The sequence below is a fragment of the Porites lutea genome, chromosome 9 (genome assembly GCF_958299795.1).
Source record: "Porites lutea chromosome 9, jaPorLute2.1, whole genome shotgun sequence".
Taxonomy (NCBI): Eukaryota; Metazoa; Cnidaria; class Anthozoa; order Scleractinia; family Poritidae; genus Porites; species Porites lutea.
This window is the reverse complement of record NC_133209.1, coordinates 27,299,952-27,320,846: the sequence shown is the minus strand read 5'-3', so window position 1 is coordinate 27,320,846 and position 20,895 is coordinate 27,299,952. Positions and strand designations below refer to the sequence as shown.

General features: G+C 37.9%; 3 protein-coding genes across 3 annotated transcripts; 2 read left to right on the top strand and 1 right to left on the bottom strand.

Moving 5' to 3' along the window:
• The first annotated feature begins 61 nt into the window (after nucleotides 1-61).
• On the top strand, nucleotides 62-6,794 carry LOC140947476 (uncharacterized). Its single transcript, XM_073396588.1, has 9 exons — nucleotides 62-121; nucleotides 284-408; nucleotides 2,626-2,752; nucleotides 3,493-3,566; nucleotides 3,976-4,030; nucleotides 4,444-4,539; nucleotides 5,335-5,382; nucleotides 5,486-5,557; nucleotides 6,538-6,794. The coding sequence occupies exons 1-9, from the start codon at nucleotides 107-109 to the stop codon at nucleotides 6,547-6,549; spliced, it is 624 nt and encodes a 207-aa protein (XP_073252689.1). The 5' UTR covers nucleotides 62-106; the 3' UTR covers nucleotides 6,550-6,794.
• A 315-nt stretch (nucleotides 6,795-7,109) lies between these two features.
• LOC140947472 (small ribosomal subunit protein uS3) lies at nucleotides 7,110-17,354 on the bottom strand. The gene is made up of 6 exons (XM_073396585.1): nucleotides 17,214-17,354; nucleotides 16,536-16,760; nucleotides 15,812-15,906; nucleotides 8,748-8,935; nucleotides 8,032-8,222; nucleotides 7,110-7,198 (listed from the first exon to the last, which is right to left on the bottom strand). Exons 1-5 carry the CDS (start codon nucleotides 17,241-17,243, stop codon nucleotides 8,041-8,043), a joined length of 720 nt encoding a protein of 239 aa, XP_073252686.1. The 5' UTR covers nucleotides 17,244-17,354; the 3' UTR covers nucleotides 7,110-7,198; nucleotides 8,032-8,040.
• On the top strand, nucleotides 17,310-20,750 carry LOC140947483 (uncharacterized). Its single transcript, XM_073396596.1, has 5 exons — nucleotides 17,310-17,384; nucleotides 17,452-17,491; nucleotides 17,603-17,654; nucleotides 18,578-18,642; nucleotides 19,164-20,750. The coding sequence occupies exons 1-5, from the start codon at nucleotides 17,325-17,327 to the stop codon at nucleotides 19,301-19,303; spliced, it is 357 nt and encodes a 118-aa protein (XP_073252697.1). The 5' UTR covers nucleotides 17,310-17,324; the 3' UTR covers nucleotides 19,304-20,750.
• Nucleotides 20,751-20,895: the final 145 nt, after the last annotated feature.

Here is a 20,895-nt window from a genome sequence, read left to right as displayed (position 1 = left end):
GTGAGCCAACAAAATAAAAGACAGCGGTTTGTCACCCTTCCATTTTTTCTATCGTGTAAATGGAATCCAAAGTTCTACATCACGAATCCGAAATTGAAACGAAAACATGGCTTCGAGCTCTGTAAGAGAAGTGTCGTTTTTATTTATTTAGGTTGTGTCTTTATTGTTTAATGTGAATATGCTGTCTTTTAGATACGCTTGATTGAATCAAAGACAATTTAAATGCAAATTACCTTAAAGCTTTCAGTGTTTGAGACCATTTAACGTTATTTAATACACACAGAGAGGCAGGAAGCTGGGTGAAGGTGATACCGAACATGATCTGATTCATTCCTTGGATGAACTTTGCAAAGAATATGATCCCGAAACAGCCAGACAAGCTATACAAACAATGTTGACGCTGGCAAAGTAAGCATGCTACCCATCATCTTGTTTTCATTGAGCTTTAATTGTGTTAGGAATGAATGTATTTAATTTTAGACAGAGCTATTGTAGATATATCGCCCTTATGGTCAGCTGTTTATGGGCTACTGCGTAGAAATCAGAGCACGCAACAAGCCGAATATTTCATACATGACTCAACCTGAGGTTGATGCCCACATTTGTATTCTGACGGTTCTGATATATCCCTGGATTATATGTTACAGGTCAAATGTGATTTCAGGTTAATTTTGATTTGCCGTACACCTTCCTTAGCTTTAATTTTTATTGGATGTAAGTTTTATGTATAAGGGGTCGGCAAAAGTTGTTGTTGTTGTTGATGATGATGATTCTGCATTTCCTTTGTCTGAGTCCGAGCCCAAGGAGATGAAGGAAATCGAGAATCAACCAAGGCTGAAAAACTTAATCTGATCAAATCAAAATTGACCTGTAACATATATTCTCAGATTTGGCAAAAGCATAAGCATGCGTGGCATCTCATGAGCATCTGTGATGGATCCAAATGGTACTGTGTCAGCTGAGGTGTGGCCTGCGAACAGCAGACGTTTCTCCTCGCTCATCGCCTCTGAGGGGCATTTCACGAGGAGGAACGTCTGCGACTCAGCAACAGAAATTCCATACTGATGACGCAAAATCTGTCCGGAATCCGGTCAGAAGCACTAATTGCTTGACGGAGTAGTTTTCTTGTTTTGGCTTTTGTTTACGAATGACAGACAAAAGACAAAAAGCTGCAAAGGTCAAATGTAAACGCAATGAATCTCTAACAAAACAGCCAATATTTGTGGAATAAAGTCTTCTCTAGAAGAAGCATCTGAGTTTTGCTGGAGCTCATTCACAGATGAACACAACACTTTATCAAAATCAACCAGGAGAAACATAAAATTGAACAAATTTGCATTTAAAACCCATGACTACCGGATTTATTATGTAAACATTGATTTACGTCATCAGTATGGAATTTCTGTCGCTGAGTCACAAACGTTCTTTCTCACGAAACATCCCTCAGCGGCGATGAGCGAGGAGAAACGTCTGCCATTCACAGGCTAGCTGAGGTGGGAATATTGGGGTGAGGGTAGACTGCTATCATTCTCTCAGGATCAGTGATTTTGTTACCTCTGCATCCTGCATCCCTGATACATAAAAATCCCTAAAGATGCAAAATAATTCATGGTAAGCACCCCATAGGACACAAAGATTGATAGATCGATCAATCTGATCATGTGTATATATAATTGTAGAAATATCCTGTTTGTGTAATTTCTGTGGCAGGTATGATGGCGGTTGTTGAAGGATGCATATTTCTTTTAGCCTTTGTTGTGCTTTAAAGTAGAAGGACTACATTTTAATTTCAGTGTACAGTCAAACCTCTTTAATACGGACACCAAAGGGACAGAACTAAGTGTCTGCTTTACTGAGGTGTCCGTATTATAGAGGTAGGGAATAAAGGATTTTTGTCATTTCTGGGACCAAACGAATTGTCCGTAATAGAGAGGTGTCCGTATTATAGAAGTGTCTGTAAGGAGAGGTTGGACTGTACTATAATACAGAGTTTTGGAGTCTGTCTTCAGATTAACTGTCTGGTTACATAAAGGCCCAAGCATTTTCAATTTTGGATTTGTCTTTTTTAACTGGGACTCATGATTTTTCACAAGAAGAGTCCCAGGACTCACCATTTATAACTATTTGTAACAAAATCACTGCAGGATGTTTTGGGTTGAGCATGTGTCAAGTGCTAGTGAATGAGGCAAACACATTGGGGAGAAAACTCCCTTCTTGTCTAAGTCACTCTCTTGAATCCTGCTAAGGCTAGACTCAACAGACTGGAAAGGGGCTGCTTGTAATATAGGGGAAGGGGGTGATATACTGGGATATTGATTGAGATGGACTTGAAGAATGCATTGTTCAGACTTGAAGGAATAAATTATTAACTAATTGCGTATTGTAAAATTTAATTTAACTTAATTTAATTTTAAGGCCGCAAACTAAACTTCTTATTCCATGGCTGTACTTTAGCAATGCCCAGTTGCCATTGGGACCTTACCTTTACTATTGAGTAACTAGAAAATCTTAGTTTTTCATAGAAATTCTATGCTGGGCACCTTGGATTGCAGAGCACTAGGCTCTCTTCAATTTCTCTAAAGAGCACAGCCCGGTTTCTGTTAATTTAAACTTACTCTTTTTTAGCAATATCATTAAATCTCCTGAAGATGAAAAGTACCGCAAGGTAAAAACCCAAAACAAGGCCTTTTCATCAAAAGTTTGGAGCCTTCCTGAAGCTCAGGAATTTCTTCTTCTTTGGGGCTGGGATCAGGTATGGAGGTTGATGATTGATTACTTTTGTCAACAGTCAGATGATAATAATAATAATAATAATAATAATCATAATCATAATCATAATCATAATCATAATCATAATCATAATCATAATAATAACAATAATAATAATAATGATAATGATCGATATGATAATGATAATTATAGTAATGAAGAGGTGAGGAAGTTTATAAGAACCAGACGTCATATGGAGTTATAAGCTCATTATATCTTAATGCTTTTCTTCCACCAGGAAGTCCTTTTCAGGATAGTTCATAAGTCAGCCTATTTCAGGAATTAAAAAGAAAGCTGAAGGAAAAAAATTACAAAAAACTTTTGCCACAAATAGTTAATTTGTACATTTTTGTCCTTTGATTTTCCTAATAAAAGATAAACCAAATTGATACTGATCCTTCCTTGCTTTGTGGAGGGGTGTGTGGCCCAGCGGTTAACACCTTGAACTCCAGATCTTGAGGTCCAGAGTTCAAGCCTCCCCCATTGCGTTCACCTTAGACAAGGAACTGTACTCCACTTTGTCTGTCTTCACCCAGGTGTATTAAATTGGTACCAGCAACATACTGCTGGGGGGTAACCCTGCAATGGACTAGCATCCTGTTCAGGGGGGATTAGCAATACTCCTAGGCATGCTTCATGCTAAGAAAATGGGGATAAGCTCCAGCTGTTTGGGCCTTTGGCTTGCGTGCACCTTAACCTTTACCCCCTTCCTTGCTTTGGCAGGTCGATGAGTGTGTTGTTCTTTCATCTGATGAGGATGTTCAGTTAATAAAGCAAATACTACAGAAGAAATTAAAGTGAGTTCAGTTTGATTTATGCATGCAATTGATTTATGAAATTAAAAATTTCCCACCAAGAAACTTCCTCATTAAATCTGAAGTAAAACTGTCAAAATCCAATATTGAATGGCATTTTCTAATTTTTGCATTTTGAGCCTTTTGACCAAAATTAGTCAATTATTTTTGTACCAGTTTCTCAATTTAGGCTGGTACTTTTATGAGACATCTGACACAGTCACATGACTCCTCCATGGGGAAGATCACAGAAGCCAGTCTCACACTTTGTTTTTAAGTTGTAAATATGTTAATTTTTATTGTAATGATTATTAAAAAGAATTCATCAGAGTGCAGTTGATGAAATAGTGTTTTATTTTTTGGATCCAGGTAAAAGTAAAATGTCAGTGAAAGTCTAAGAATTTTTTTGCAGTACCATTTCTCTGAAGTCACATGCTGCAGCTGCAAGGCCCTCTCGGAATGAACTTGTGAGTCAATCATCATAAAACTGCCAAATCATTGACCTCTTACCGTAAATCCTCTATTAAGCCCCCCCCCCCCCTCTCAAATAAGCCCCCCTTTTCAGGGGAAGAAAGTTATTGAGTTCTCCTGTCTCTATTAAGCCCCCCCGTCCCCACACCCCTTATTATTCTTCACTAGCAAAATAATGATAGACTGTATTAATCAATCATGACTGTAAAACTTTGTGTGGACTGATCCAGGATGGTTTATTTACCAATGGAAGTTCGTATTTGATTCTTATCCTCAGCTGCATGACCTCCAACCTTCTTGTTCTTGAGCTTCTCTGCTTTGTATTCTAGTTTTTTTTTATGGAGAACTAAGTGTATAGCCCCTCCGGCCCGGCCCCTGGAAACCATTCATCTTTGTTTTCATTTTGCAGCTTACAGAGAAAGAGAAGCAGCTTCAAGAAGAAAGAAAAAAGTTGATGGAAATGAAAAAGCTGGAAGAACAGGAAAAAGCCAGAATCAAAGCTCAGGTAATAATCTTGACAATATTCTACAAAGTCAAGACACCTTCTTCTTGAAAAAATGATGAATATTTAATTTTCTTAATTATTAAGTTTTTTAGAAGACATTGCTCCCCTTTTAGTTTATCACCAAATTTAAGAAGGATAACGTACTCAATCTGAAGTAAAGGAAAAAGAAATTCATCTGGGTTCATAAAGTTACAAACGGCTGCTAAAAACAAAATGAATATTTTTAAGAAAATAAATATTTTGCTAAAATATATTTTTTCTCTCATTTATTCTTGTAATAATTTTCTTTCTAATATGTAGATTTAGCCAAGGTTAAAGGTGAAGCTCCCATTAATTAATTTATAATTTACTTCACACAATAAACTTGTAACCATGGTACGGAAATTTGAGCCTGCGATCAGTTGAAAACTACGAACTTGTCAGCGGATAACTTCAAAAAAACAAGCAACCTTGATGGGTCGATGTCTGAATCCACAATATGGTCATGTGATACTGGTCAGCAGATACCCTGTTTTGACAGCTGTCAATTGACCACAACATGGATGTGCAGTATCAGGTTGCGGCTCCCAATCTAGCCAGAAAGTGTGACATTTCACATTGGTAACCCTGTGCTGCGGACAGTTGATCACGTGACTACCAAAATTTCTGAGATGGATAGAAAACCAGATTTTCTTAGCTATGGGGCTCCACTCGTGCACATGGAGCTCAGCTATGAAAGAGACTTAAGGACAGAATTAGTCTATTAGTGATTATCATTTTATTTTATTAAAGGGATGTGGTCCTCTTATTTTTCAGATTCAAGCTGACAGAAGAGATACAAAAGATAGAGAATCAAGGGAATCAGTGAGTTGTACCTTTAATTCTTTTTGATGTATTAAAATGTACATTACTGGGATAAATGCTTCAACAGTATATCATTATATCTACCTTTTGGTTTATATCTCAGAGAGCAAGAAAACTTGATAAGTTTGGTGGAAAGATGACCAAATTCGAAGACATTGGTGTGGACCTCAACAAGGTAAAGGTGCAACAACCTTTGGAATGGCCAAATCTACTTCTGTTAGGAGCTAAACTTTGTTGTTATTTTTGCCTTTGACTTTCTGAGGTTTAGATCTAGCCAATAATCCATGCTGATTGCAATTTTGAGCTGTGCACTGAACTGTAAGCACAATTTCAGTTTCACAAGGCTCGTCTTAAGCAGACATGGTAGTGGACTGCTAAAGGCCCCCATCTAGAAGACACTCAAGAATAGGGTTGAAGGGGATACTTCCTTCTTCTACTCTGCCTTTTTTCTTATTCATTTGTGGGCCAGTCACCCTATCATGAAGCTTAGTCATTTGCCAACAGAGGCTACTTTGATTGATTCCCATGAAACTTGACCTTGGATGAAGCACAGTCAAGTATCATTTGTATCCAAAACCACATAGTATTATTAATTTTACCATGTCTTCTGGGTATTAAAATCTAGTAGTTTTCTTGGTATTGCAGACATGTGCAATTGCCAGGTAATATATTACAAAAGATTAAAAAGACAGTGAATAATACCCACACCACAAAACAAAAGCAAACCAACAACACCAAGAACCAATAGTAAATCTGGGCTTCTATGAATTTGATTGGCAGCTGTAATACAGTTGAACCTCTCCACAACGGCAACCTTGGGGACAGAAAAAAGCAACCATTGTAGAGAGGTTTACACAAGAGTCAATGTATGGACTGTCTGCCAAGAAAGTGACAGTTGTAGAGAGGTTTAAACACGAGTTGATGTATGGACTGTCCACCAAAAAAAGTGGCCGTTGTAGAGAGGTTTAAAAAGGAGTTAATGCATGGACTGTCCACCAAAAAAGTGGCCGTTGTAGAGAGGTTTAACAAGAGTCAATGTATGGACTGTCCACCCAAAAAAGTAACCTTTGTAGAGAGGTGGCCGTTGTGGAGAAGTGGCCATCAGTGGAGGTTCAACTGTAGCTTGCTTATAGATGTTTTAATCTTTCATTTCAGGGTGGTGGATGAGGATAACTTTTCATTGGACTTAATTCCAATGATTCCAGTGTATACAATATTATTGTTGAACTATATGTGCCATGTAAAATGACAACTTCTCTGGAAAAGCTTTCGTGAGCCTCAAAGAAGATTGATGGAGACTGGCAAACTGTACTTAATAAAAAACATTTTACAAAGCTTATCTATTCTTAAAAAGGATGATATCCTTTTTTTTTTTAAACTGTACTTGAGAAATTATTTAACACACACAAAATATTTAAAAAAAACTTCTTGGTTAGTTGTTAAACTTCTTATCCTGAACTTCTGTACAAGAGGAGTGCAAACCATGTATGAAAAAAAAAATAGATGCAAATAATGCTGTATTAATTAGCCCTGACAAATTCACATAGTGTGATTCTTGGGTGTCTCTATTTACAGTAACGCATACATGTATTGGGAAGGTGACACAGTGACTAATAACGTGCAAAAAAAAGTATTGTCAAATGGCGTCTGTATGATGCAGTGATTTCATTTAGGATTGTGTATCATTGTGTATCATTAATAAACACAATAAACAACTTGCCACAAAACAATTTCAACATTGTTTATTAGTTCTTTGGCTGTTAATTAATTTTTACAGAAAGCACGATGGACAACAGTAGGCTGCATCTTTTATCATCTGAAAGAAAAAACAAATAAGAACAAGATACACTTGACACTTGACAATAAAAATAGCAAGACAAAGTGTTACTGGATAGTGTCAAGTTTACAATGTGTCAGGAATAACGCCATTTACAAGTACTACATGTATTTGGTCTTTAATTTGAACTCGGCACTTTCCTATGTTGCCTTAAGACGTTTAACATTCACGTACACGGCCAGTAGCAGTTTCTTGTGCTATTTGGTTGGATTTCATTTACCATAACAATAGAAATTTCTAAAGTAATACCCAGTTAATGTATTTGTTTTTTCATTTTCCAAAAAAATAATGACCTTTTTTGTTGTTGAACATGCTTTGCACCCGACTGAAATTATGACGACAAATGGTGCCAACAGTATCAAGACAGTAACATCCGTTTAAGTTTTCAAACACTTAAAACCAGACTGTAGTAAACCTTAACAAAGTTTAGTAAATATTCTTGACTTTAACCAGTGAATGTCACAATAATTATTAGCTTTGAAGTAATTTGGTTCCATAATCATGTATCTTTTTCAAATTTCTATCTTTTAACGGCAGTGAAGTATTAAACTAATTCACAACAGTTAAAACATAGAGTGTGAGCTACAGGAAGCATCTGTCAGAGGATGCATTGATTTTCAGATTACTTGCTTCGTTTGAAACTCAAGAGTTGCCTTTATGATAACACATAGAAAATGAAAATGTGTTTCCTCTCAACCAAGGAAAATAATTTTAACAGTGGATGGACGATACATGTAAATGAATTTAAGAATGATCTGAAAACTATCCTTTTTTCTTCTCTGCATAAAAAAAAAACGTAAGTGCGAGTGTACCTTGTAAAATCACATGATGGGTCCCGCAGGCTGTTCAGGTTTGCCTCCTTTGTGTTCAGATACAGGAGTAGTCGGGATGACCTCCTCTTTGGGTTCCACAATACTGACATGATCTGGAAGTGGCTTCTTGGGTCCTGTTTTGCCAGTAGGATCCCATGGAAGCATGATCTTTACTTTGATACCAAGCACACCTGACAAAATTAAAACTTCTTAGCATCTCACTTAATGTATTTAGCAGTAGAAAACACTCTGTTTCACATCAAGCTTTTAAATATTATCATTATATGTGGCCCTTTGCACACAGTAAAACCTTCCTGGAATTTCTAGTACTATCACTGCATAATATTAAATTGTCCTTGATGCAAACTTTTTGGGCTTGCCATTTGCAAAGAACCTAACTCAAACCACAGTTTAAAGACTTGTTGGGTCTGCCAGTCCATTTTTAGGGTGTTTATTTCAAGCGCATGAATGGCTGAGTCTCTAGTCTGGACTGCAAGCCTTCTTGATGCCGTTAACAGCCATTAATGTTTGGATAGGAAGGTTGAACAAATATTGAAAATGGTTTTGTTAAATACATCTACACTACATAATTATGTTAAATTACCAGCCCTTTTATTTTCCTAGGAGTTTCCATTTGGTAAAAGGAGAGTCAAAAAATAATTGTACCAAGGACAAAACTGAAGCACAACACATATTGGTTTGTTCATAATGCATACCCTGCCTGAGGTAGACATGCCTGATGGCTGTGTCTACATAGTGATTGGTGGGTTCACCACTGTGGATCATCAAACCATCAACAAACTTCATGGACTTTGCACGCTGACCACGCAGTTTTCCAGATACAACAACTTCACAACCCTTGGCACCACTTTCCATGATGAATCGAAGAACACCATAACAAGCCCTAACAAAGCAACACATCATTTCAACCTCATTATTTTAATATTATTTTTTACCAGGAACAAATCTTGGAACACAGGCGTAAAATGTTTTTTTCATTTGCAAGTGTTGAAACTTATTTCTCTTGCTCTAGACTAGTACAATCCACTAGGCAAGTTTGGAGAAACACATTAACCCTTTTAATCCTAACAATGGTCAATGAAAAATTCACTAGCACATTCAAATTTCTATATTTTGTTTAAACCTAAGAAATAAATAGAACTATGCAAAAAATCTACCACAGAGGTTTCATTTGAATGGTAACATATGATTTTTTTCCCATAGATTTAAAAGTTAGGGTGACCAATCATCTCACTCTAACTTTTACAAGGAGTTAAAAGGCTAAAAACAACGTTGGTCAATATTCTAACATTAATAGGGACCTCATGATCCAACAACGGCAATGCCAATGAAAACATCACTGAAAATTAAGAATTTGTTCATGCTTAGCGTGCGTATATCGAGTTATGGATGCACGCGGGAAGTTTGGAGAGCACGAAAGATGCGTAAGCGTTGCACGAGGCGATAGCCGAGTGCAACTCTAGCTTCTTGAGTGCTCTCCAAACTTCCCAAGTGCATCCATAACTCGATATACGCACAGCTAAAAGCATGAGCAAATTCTTTTATAACATAGCTGACAAAAATGCTTGCTTTTTGATTAACTACAAAATTCTCGTAACGCGCTACACAATAACAAACGCTTCTATTGGCTGATTACGAACACACCACAATCATCTACAATCATCGTCAAAAATGTTGGGAAGGTTACCAATTTTTACCTTTTTTGTACTTGTCCCCCCCGCCCCTGGATCAATGTTGGACAAAACTAAATTGTTTTTGTGCGTAATTGTTGTTACATGTCCCAACATTGAATAGGGGGCGCGGGGGGTATTCAGGAGAAGAACAAATAATCTTTTTTTAACATAGACATAAGGCGTATGAAATGGAGCAATAATGTTGCTAACTTATTCCACCTTCCCAACTACTTTTGTCCGTGATTGTCTTGAAATTCTGGGTGTGGTCATGAAGAAACAAAAGTCGACGACTTTCTATAGTAAAGCACGTCTTTAAAAAAGACACAGGATTGGTACTCTCGTGAAAAGTAAGAGTTACTGTGCGTTGTTTTTATCATTTCAGGCGAAATAAAATGGCTAATACAATTAGGTTATGATTATTATTTTTTGGAACATAAGGGCATGCATTGTTATGATTATGTTTTTGTCGGGACAGCTTCAATGAGTGATATCTGTAAAGTATTTCACGTGTTTAAAGTTCTGTTGTCATTTATGCGAAGGGGAGGAGTCGAAATTGTTTTGTAATGCGAAAGATAATTTGTTTTGGCCTGTTTGAAAGGTCTACGGACAACGATAACAACCCTGAAAATGGCAGAGGTAAATGATACTTTGCGAAACCGTGAGCAGCGACTTGTGTATCTTGTGACATATAGCAGAGCCGATGTAGAAAAAGTTGCGACAAGAGAAGCATTTGCCGAAAAGGTCTCACTAGGGTGGATGGAAATGACGGGTGTTAAGGTTGTGCAGTGGGTTGTTGCGCGAGAATTACACGCTGATGCAGGTGTTTCAGAGAGCAATTCCCATTATCACATGGCAATGAAACTGGAAAAACGTGCTCGCTGGCTGAAGGTACGCCAATTCTTAGACGACCGCTACGGCATAAGGGTGAACTTTAGCGCCGTACACAACACATACTACTCTGCGTACAAATACACCACAAAGGAAGATGACTTCTGTGTTCACTCAGAGGGTCACCCAGACCTAAGCAATGCGCGTCCACCGAGAACTGAGAAGGCAATCTCAGGAAACAAGAGAAAAGCAGTTGGCCGTACTGGGGGTAAGAAAACGAAACGAAAGCGTGGTCTTTCAGTGTACGAGGTTGCCCAGTTTATCCAGGCTAAGAACGTAAAATCACGGCTACAGCTTCTGTCTATAGCAGCTTCACAAAATCGGGAAGGCAAGACAGAGCTGGCGGAATTTATATGTAACAGGGGCGGAAAAGCAGTAGATGAGTGTCTGGCTATCACGCAGGAGTTGGCAACTGCGGAAGCGAAGTATGAAAGGTCACAGAAGACTCGCATGCAACTTCTACACGAAAGCTACTCTGCCGAATGCGTTGCGAGCTGTGAGGGGAAGTGGCTAGAGGCGGCAGTTAACCTCCTCAATAGAAATGAAATCAGCGTCAGTGTTTTCGCCCAAGCTGTGTTGATGTTGCTGGAAAAAGGAAGAGGAAAGTACAGAAACCTGTTTATACATGGAGTTGCCAATTGCGGGAAAAGTTTCGTGCTCGCCCCATTGAAAAGCATTTATGGCACTTTTTGTAATCCCGCCACTGGAACTTTTGCCTGGGTTGGTGCAGAAGAGGCGGAAATTATTATGTTGAATGATTTTCGGTGGAAACCCTCCATAATAGCGTGGGCTGACATGCTCCTGTTGCTAGAGGGAGATATAGTGCATTTACCAGCTCCCAAAAATTTCTCGAAACGGGACATTGAGCTTAGCAACGATACCCCTATCTTCGCAACATCAGACGCGCCAATTGTTTACATACAGGGGGGAAGTGTTTGCCACGCAAACACTGAAATGATGAACGTAAGGTGGAGATTTTTCCACTTCTGGAGACAAATTCCACCAGCTGAACAACTCCAGTTAATTCCTTGTGGTCACTGCTTTTCGAAACTCATTTTAGACAACATCACTGAGTAGAGTCTTTTAAAATAACTTAGAGTAGCGCGCGTCTATTGTCTTCGCTAATCTGATTACACAATGAGTCAAAAGGCGCAGACATGAGAGGCCACATTACTCCATTTAAGTAGCCGAAATTATTTCGTTTATAGTAGCTCCAAAGAGAAAAAAGTTATATTGAATTGTGCAGGACTTTCAATGGAGTTAGTGCTATGCTTTTTAAGGGCCATTTTAGCGTTTTGGTAAGGAAAGTACCACATTACTCCGCAGCTAGCGTTTAAATTAAACTTGACCTAACTAATTGACCTTTATTAGACACTGTTTCAATGGAGTAATGTTGAAAATCACTAGTTACATTTATTTCTGTGGAAAACTGAAGGAAAAATGGAACATATTCTAATACGGTTTACATATTTTTGTACTTTGTTCGCAAGAATGTTGGTTCATTGGTGATGTATTTGGGACTTTCTTATGGAGTAATGTGGTGGAGTATTGTGAAAATCGTTGTGGTTTACTGTTCTCAGAATAGCTTAATGATTGACAGGTGACGCCATTAGCGTGAAAAGATAACCACACTGTAAATTGTGGAAGCTCCAATTTATTATATTATTCCCTTTATGACATCGTCAGTACATGTAAACATAATATAGTGTAAAAACTGAAGTATGTTACCATTAAAATACCTTGTTTACGTTTGTTTAATACTTGGTTCGACAACCCTTTCCTTCAATAATTGATAGAACTCTATTGGACATACTTTCTATGGTTTTATCAATGACAACAGGATCCATCTAGCTAAATGTGCGCAACACTCTGTTTTTGAAGTCGCCAAATGATTCTTTGTTGATGTGTTTTTCAATGGCTTCTTCGTCTAATGAATCTTTGACAATATGAAAAATAGATTCACATGGGTTCAGGTCTGGCGAGCGAGAAGGTATCTTCGAAAGTTCGCATTCAATTTCTCTTAGAGCACTCATAGCTAATTTGGACACCTGACTTGGATCGTTATCCATAACAAATAGACGTTTTCCATCTCGTTTTGGCCCTGCACGTCCGAAACATAAATTAAAATGTTGCCTAATAAAATTAGCAAAGAACTGGCCATTCAATTTCTCATAGCGCTCTTTCAGAATAACTCCTTTTCCGTAAGCTATTGCAACCATTACGTGCAGCCTTTTTCCTCCCGCTAAATCTTTCGAGCCTTTGCTGGTTACTTGCAAGCCTTCGCTTTTTTGACGCCATACTCTTGCCTTTGGAGCCATTGCTGTGCTCATGGGATTGGTCTTGTATACGAAAGACACACCATCTAAATAAAAAGCTACTTCGTCAGTCCAAAAACCTGGCAAATCTCGTTCGTAGCGTGCCATTTTCCTTGCATACTGAAGCCGGTCTTTTTTGTCACTTTCTTTCAGAAGACCCTTTTTTCTAGCTTGTAAGAACCAGAAACCCATCTCATTTAAGCATCTGGAATACGTGCGAATACTTGCGGTTTGAAGGCTTAGTCCACTATAAGTGACAAGTCTCTTCACAGTTACGGCTACACCTTGTCTCCTCATTTTCAAGAGGTTTCTTTTCAATAACCGCTTCATACGGAGTGAAATCTTTCTTCGTCGACCGCGTTTCCTTGAGTGGCCCGAGTTTTGTCTTTGGAAAAGATTCTCATTGCAAATTCTTTCGGCGGAGGAGGTTGAAATGTTACATTTCTCAGCAATTTTCGGATAACTCAGGCCAGATTCTTGGCGTAAAAATATTGCTAACGCTCTTTTCTCTGGAGGTATTTTTCCTCTGAATACCATGGTGTAATCAATAGATTGAAATTATTTATTTCTGTATTGGAAAATCAACAGCTTGTTATATATAGGTTTTGGGAATTCGGAGCCTAAGAGAATACAGTCTAGAAAATTCCGCACTCATGTCACACCCCTCTCGGCCCACAGGTTTCACGCATACGTGTGCAACTAGAATTTTCTGGTGTTTCTCGAAAACGTTTATTGTCCCTAAGCCTCCTGCTAACTGTAGTTGTTTTTCAAGTTGTTTCTCTTTGTTTCATCTTTAAAATCATCGCACTCACTGAAATGACACAAAGTGAAACTGTGTAACTGAAAAGAGGCAAAAATGCATAACAACAAACGTGTGACATTTAGTACTAATTGCTCTCATGTCTTCTAATTTTATGTAATGAAACAGACAAGCTATGGCGATTCTTTCCACTTTCTCCAAACAAGGAAACTTCATTTAATCTATCGCCGGAAAGTAAGGAACATAAAGGTTTTTTTCCGACGTTCTTAAAAACACAATCTACACATGCTAGTGGATTTTGTGGTCACGCTTTGACATGTCACGCATGCGAGATACAAGGATCTCATGATGGTGATTTTAACGAAACTAAAGCTTTATTCCATTTTATATACCCATCGTAAAGTACATTATCAATAGATTTCCAGGGTGAGAAATCTCAGCGAAATGTTAAAAGCCACAAGTTTTACAAGCGTTAAAAGACAATTGTCTATTCTCACACAATCATCGTCAAAAATGTTGGGAAGGTTACCAATTTTTACCTTTTTTGTACTTGTCCCCCCCGCCCCTGGATCAATGTTGGACAAAACTAAATTGTTTTTGTGCGTAATTGTTGTTACATGTCCCAACATTGAATAGGGGGCGCGGGGGGTATTCAGGAGAAGAACAAATAATCTTTTTTTAACATAGACATAAGGCGTATGAAATGGAGCAATAATGTTGCTAACTTATTCCACCTTCCCAACTACTTTTGTCCGTGATTGTAGTTTGAATGAAAATATTCTTTCTGCAGCTTTTCTGTAAAACTGAGAAAGAAAATTTGCTTCTTTATTCGTTAACGATCACTGGAAACTAAGCAGAAACAAAGGTAAAAGAGTCTTAAAGTTCACCTAAAGTTAAAATACTAACATGTTCGTAAGAAGTCGTGGAGCTAGTATGGTTTGGATTGCCGTTTGGATTTGCTGAAAAGATGTTTACGTTTTGCTCGGCGAAATCCAGAAAACATGTTTTTAGCGAAGACGACTGTCATCCTTCTTTAAACTCATATTCATTTACAAACATTGGCTGGTCATTACGGCTTCTTCAGAAGACCTGGCAGCAGTTGTTCTTGTAAGTAATAAATTTATGTCTTCTTGTGTAATCTGTGTTGTTATTGCGAGAGAAATCTTCCTGCTTCAGTCGGATTGTCCGGAGATAACAACAGTGCATAACAAATTTAAAAACAACAATAAAAACGGACATTTAACCTCTTAATGTTGTTGATGACCAGTTGGTCTCTATTCTGTTCCCAGTGAACGTCTTTCGGCCAAAATTTGCTGCAGCTGGTCTTCCGACAAATTTGCGAAACGCGCAACATGCGAGTTTTTTTAATTCGGCTCTATTTTTGCTGCTTGTTGGACTAGGACCTAAAAGGTCAATGCCGATAGAAAAATTGGGCAGTTTTTCGCTGGTTTCTTCCATATTTTAAAGAGAAGGAAAACTGCACTGCAGCTTAAAAGACGACAACTCTGCAGCCCAGTCTGCAGCCAGGTAAAAAAAAATGCTTACGTCATCTTATTTATGCACGGGCGTGCGTAAATAAAGATTTTGTTCATAGCGGCTCAATAGGACTTATATAGGGCAAGCACGCGCGCTATGTTATAAATAGACTTTGCATCCTTTGAAACTTTTTCAGGTTAGGTTAGAACTAAAGATAGAGGGCCACATCAGAGTTTAGAGAGAAAGTAAAATTTATTGCCATGTGTTCCTGTTCTCATGTCAACCCAAAATTTGGTCATTTCATGTTGTAGTTGTGCAGGGACAGCATAACGCACATGCAGAGTTGTTATTTTGCTCAGAAAATCTTTTGTGTTTTAGACATTCCCATCATCATTGCCATCATGGTTTTAAGGGGTCCCTAACATACAATGCGAGCAGAAGTATTCATGCAGAGAGACACATAATAAATTTATTATAAAATGCAGTTGCACAAAACTAAAAGCAGTTTCTAATGTTTTCTGGAGTTTGTCTTTCTATCAAATTAACTAAGGCTCAAACACAAATAGTGTAAGAAAATCGCCAGAATCTCATCTTGATTCACATCTCTACTTGGCAAAAAAAATTGTGGACTTCTTCTGATCACCTACCTCCTTACTGCAAGTCCACCAATCAGCTTGTACCTAAGAGACTCACACTGTGCAATGGCACACAGACCTCTTGTGGCAACTTTCTCTGCATACAACTGGAAAAAACATTGGTGTAATATTTAACAGGGTTTGAAAATAATAATTAGCATATATTGCTTGCTCTTGACGAGAAGGCAAACGCATGAGAAATTACAGTGATTGTATGAGAATCTAATGTCGAATAATTTCCATAGAACGGCTGTTCTGAAAAAAATATGATTTGTAAACTAAAGCTTCACTCCTAAGGATTCTTGTGAAAAAATTTGAGGGCATTACATGCGCTAGAAGACCTAGAACCACTTTTTAAAATTTTCTATAGATTTGTCTGTAAGAAAGTCCCGGGAAAATTACAGACAAATAAATGGAAAATCTAAAGCAAGACACTGGAGAAATTTAAGCACAGGTATGCCCCCAAATTTTTTTAAGACAATCCTTTGCTTTGTAGCTTTAGTTTACGATTGATATTTTTTTCAGAACAGCTGTTTTACGGAAATTATTCGACATTAGATTCTCATACAAACACTGTAATTTCTCACACGTTTGCCTACTCGTCAAGATGGCGTCGAAAACCGTGACAAGGTCTATTTTCCCATCCTTGAATGTGGGGGGGGGGGGGGGGGGGATCTAAATTTTTCATCTATTTTGTCCAACATTGTTATAAATAGAGTTGAGTTTAAGGACAAACCTCTACAGTTCCCTCAGGAAATCCAAATCTCTTCTGTACCACTGATGTTAGTTCACGGATCCGTCGACCTTTCTCTCCAAGAACATTCTGGGTCCTGGTCGCCAATATGATGATCTCAGTTCGGATGGGAGTAACACGAACTTCGACTCCACTGTAACCATCTTCTGCTAATTCACGAGTTAAAAACTCGTTCAGTTCGGCTTTGAATACGCCATCAGCAACAAACTATACGAAAACGAAGAATAATAAAGTTGATTTGGACAATAAATCAAAGCATTTTCCAGTCCGTCTATCGATGTTTTAGACTGACAGGATTATTGAAAAACGTTGTATTTTACTGTGGAGAATTACCTTCCAAATACATCGCGCAAACATATGCTTTCAAGAGAGAGCCACTGAGTACACAAGAGAGAATCAAACTAGTGACGCATTAACTTCAGTATAACGGTGGGAGAATAGGCCAGGGACTCAGTTACAAGCTCTGATTTCTAAAATTGAAAGTCTATCATTATCCAGATAAGAAAAATAAGAAAGTAAATCAATTTAAATCTTGACCATAACTTGGCCATCGCCTCCATACAATGAAATGAATTGACAGGTAAGTAAGTATATTTTAATGGCATATAACAAATCCTTGTTAAGATGACGTCCTGAGAGAGATTTCGTCGGTTTTCTAACCTTCTTTTTCTTGCTGATTTGAGCCGCCATGATGACTGCCGCGAAAGAGAACTATCCCAACGTACATTGCGCGCATAAACCAACACGCGCAGGCGCAGTCAGCAGTCCGCCATGTTTTCAAGTCGGTGTTTTCGTTCGATTTCGAAGCTTTCTTCCACTGCGCGACTGGTTGTAAGTGAATTTCTCGTCGTTAAATTCCATTGTGCACTTAGTTCAACAAAGATGTTTCTTTTTTCAGCGCCATGCTTCAAGGTTGCAGCAGGAGACCTGTCGAGAAGGCAAGTAGAACTTCCCGGCCCCGCACGTGAGAATTTGTAAGCCACATGTGCAAAGTGACGATAAGAAGTCATCTAATAAAACAATGACATAATTTTTGTTGTCGTCTGCAGGGTTGATTCTACAAAGCGGTCTACTGGGAAGATCAGCAACAAGTGGCCAGTGGTAAGTACTGCCATGGGGCCTGGAACTAGTCAGTGAAGATAAATATCCTGAGGCTATGTTTACACTGTTTCTGGTTTGCTCGTGACGTCACGGCGGCCATGTTGGTGGTCAGGAAATTAATGTGGTTGCAAACCAAGAATACCTGATAGTCCTTGCACCTGCACGAAAACTATACCGGGTGTTGCTTCTGTTCACACATGAGGGGAGTGATTTGGCCATTATTTCTGTAATTTAGCAAATTAAAGTTGCACCGCACTGATCTCAAAAGTGGAGCTTCACTTATTGGATGGGTTCCACAGGAAAAAATAATGGATTCCCATAATTTTTTGGACATTTTAGGGTATTTAAGGAATACCCACAAAAATCCCAAATTTGGAAGAGTGAGACAAGTCCCAATAAGGGAACTTGGTTGGGAATTCCCTGGTTGGGACTTGTCTCACTTTGCCAAATTTGTGATTTTTATGGGTACTCTTTAAATTCCCTAAAATATATGGGAATCCGTTATTTTTTCCTGTGGAATTCTGTGTCACACTTTGGTGCAGCATGAGCAGGTATTCATCCCCTAGTGGAAGTGAGGAGGGCTACTCTTCACTTTGTTTAAAATCAGTCAAGATTCACGAGACCTCTGCAAATCACAGAAATAAAATGCAAGTCAGAAATGTTCAAGTTGCACACATTAAGGACCATTCTTTCTATAATTCTGCACTTGTCCAGGCAACCCAAATTGTAAGCGGGCAAGTATGCTATTAGGCTTACTTACCCAGATGATGACTCTGATTAAAAATGAATAATTATGGCTCCCTGCTCAGTTATTGTAAAAAAAATGTTTGTAATTCTACATCTTTAACTGCATAAATTTTAGATTGCACTTTGAAGGCAAAACAATGTGTCAATGAATTTGTATTTTATTTTATGTATAGCAGCCTTGCCACACAAAGCAAATATGGCAGACGCTTTACCAGGAACCTGTACATAACAACAGTAGCATGTAAGTTAAATTATTGCTTTAAGTGTGCCTAACAACAAAAATATTGTTTCTCATTAAGGTAAATTCCCTCATTATCCAAGGTATGTCTTTTTTTCTTAAAATTTTTAATTTTCTATGAAATTTTGCAAATCATCAGGGTTTCTGTTGAGACATGATCATCAGAGGGATCTGTGGTGAACCACATAGATGATGTCAAAATATGACACCAAATCAGGAGTAGAATTTAAAATCTAGTCAGGTTTAGGCTACTGGTTAAGCATGCAATGCAAAGGTTTTAGTTTTATTGCTTGTAGAAAATGATAAACAAAATAATAAATTAATAATATTTTAGAGGGAACACATTCACATAGTGGTTTTCATATTAATAATACTCCTGATCCAATATAATATTTTACTTTGGAATGCTGATTTTTAAAAAGAGGGGAAAACCCAGTTTCTTTGTGCTTAACTCAACACACCTCGAGCAATAATATTGTTGCTCCTTGTATTTTTATGTTTTATATGCTGTTTTCTCAATTCAGGTGATCTCTCCAGAATACCAGAAATACTGACCAATTCAGTCACTGATGGAGCTGGTGTTGACAGTGATATAGCTGAGGACGATGATGAAATGTCAAGTCCAGTAAAAAAAGCAAAGCATTGGCGAAATCCTAGTTACTAACATTGTCTACACTGCCAGTAAGAAGGAGCAAAAACTGTGAACATTTTTGCATGAAGTTTTCTTAATCTTACAGTTCCTTTTTACTTTTAATTCACAGTTGAGGAAGTGCTAAATGCTGTGATTTCTTTCAAAACTGTAAATCTAACTTTCACTTGCAGTCCTTTTTTGTAGGGTTTCTTAATTTTATTTCTGGTATGAATAGTAATTATTCCAAAGTTATAAGTGGCAAGTAGTTACTTTTATTTAAAGTGATATTTTTATTCCCTTAGAATAAATTGTGTATGGAAAGAAGTGTAAAGATGAGATTGTGATTATTATCACAAGTGAAAACAGTTGAACCTCCATTTAGCTGCCATCTATTAAGCAGATACTATCCAGTGAATGTCTAGTGGTGTTCCAGATAAGAGGCAGGTCTCAGGTCAATGACCCAATAAAGAAGGCTTCCTGACCCAACAGATAAAATAATTTTTTGATTTAAATATAATGATAAAAATTAGCACATGATCTGGATGACCCCTCAGATGGTCTACACCACTTCCCTGTTTAAAAGACTTACCTGGAATGCTGCGTCCAGTAATCTAAGTCCTCAAATAATATTGTAGAAAATAATAAATTGTAAATTTTATTAAACCTCTAGGGAAGTGGCCACCTCTATCAAGCTGCCGTGGCTAGCCTGAGAAAACAGCTGACATTTGACGATGCTACCATTGGTTTCCTGTCAAATGACGTCTGAGAAACAAGCACAGAAATTCCATACTGACGACGTGTCACTACCCAGATCTGGGTAGTGCTTCTGGTTGGTTCAATCGAATTTCTCATGTGGCACGACCAATCAGAAGCATGACCCAGATCTGGGTAGTGATGCGTCATCAGTATGGAATTTCTGCACTTGTTTCTCAGATGTCATTTGGCGGAGAAACCAGTGGTAGCGTCATCAAATGTTGGCTGTTTTCTCAGGCTACCTTTTGGCTGGTACAAAAAGAGTTCAACCCATTTTTGTCACTTTTATTATGTGGCCATCAAGCACTTGATACACTTAGTTTGGCATTATTTTAAAAAATATGATGAAGAAAAATACAGCCCGAGATAGGTGTCAACTGATTGTGGACCAGTAATGCTCCTCCCATCACCATTTTTTTTTCAAAATAAAGTTATATTTCCTCTAAAAATTATGCTAATTTTATGATGAACCTCTTTGGAGCGGCCACTTGCTGGTACCTGGTTCCCTTAAGGTTGGCCGCTTAATGAAGATTCAACTGTACCAAAGTTTTAAGCTTTCAATCTTCCATGTTTCTTGACAGTGTATTAATTTTTACACAAAAGATTTTCTTACTTTTGAAACTGGCAGTGTTATATTTTGATTAATTAGTGAACTGAAAATACACCGTTTTGTCTTCTCCATTTTTAATAATGAGTTGATTCATTGGATAACATTTTTTCTTCAGAATTAATGCATCAGTTCTCTGAAATGACTGAAAGAAACTTTTGAGTGGATGTATAATCATTTTAGAAAAGAGCATAGAAATGGAAAATAGCACGCCTCGAACACAGAACTCGTCATTTCAGGAAAAGGGGAAAAGGATGCATCGTGC

Bases quoted from the DNA above. Each gene is read 5' to 3' on its own strand.
- LOC140947476 (XM_073396588.1), top strand. The intron at 3,567-3,975 runs GTGAGTTCAGTT...ATTTTTTTGCAG, and splicing joins ATACTACAGAAGAAATTAAA to TACCATTTCTCTGAAGTCAC. The intron at 4,540-5,334 runs GTAATAATCTTG...CTTATTTTTCAG, and splicing joins AAGCCAGAATCAAAGCTCAG to ATTCAAGCTGACAGAAGAGA.
- LOC140947472 (XM_073396585.1), bottom strand. From the start codon at position 17,243: ATGGCGGCTCAAATCAGCAAGAAAAAGAAG. The intron at 15,907-16,535 runs GTTTGTCCTTAA...TGTTTTTTCCAG, and splicing joins TTCCTGAGGGAACTGTAGAG to TTGTATGCAGAGAAAGTTGC. The intron at 8,936-15,811 runs GTAGGTGATCAG...TTGCTTTGTTAG, and splicing joins GGTGGACTTGCAGTAAGGAG to GGCTTGTTATGGTGTTCTTC.
- LOC140947483 (XM_073396596.1), top strand. From the start codon at position 17,325: ATGTTTTCAAGTCGGTGTTTTCGTTCGATTTCGAAGCTTTCTTCCACT. The intron at 17,385-17,451 runs GTAAGTGAATTT...TTCTTTTTTCAG, and splicing joins CTTCCACTGCGCGACTGGTT to CGCCATGCTTCAAGGTTGCA. The intron at 17,655-18,577 runs GTAAGTACTGCC...TATGTATAGCAG, and splicing joins TCAGCAACAAGTGGCCAGTG to CCTTGCCACACAAAGCAAAT.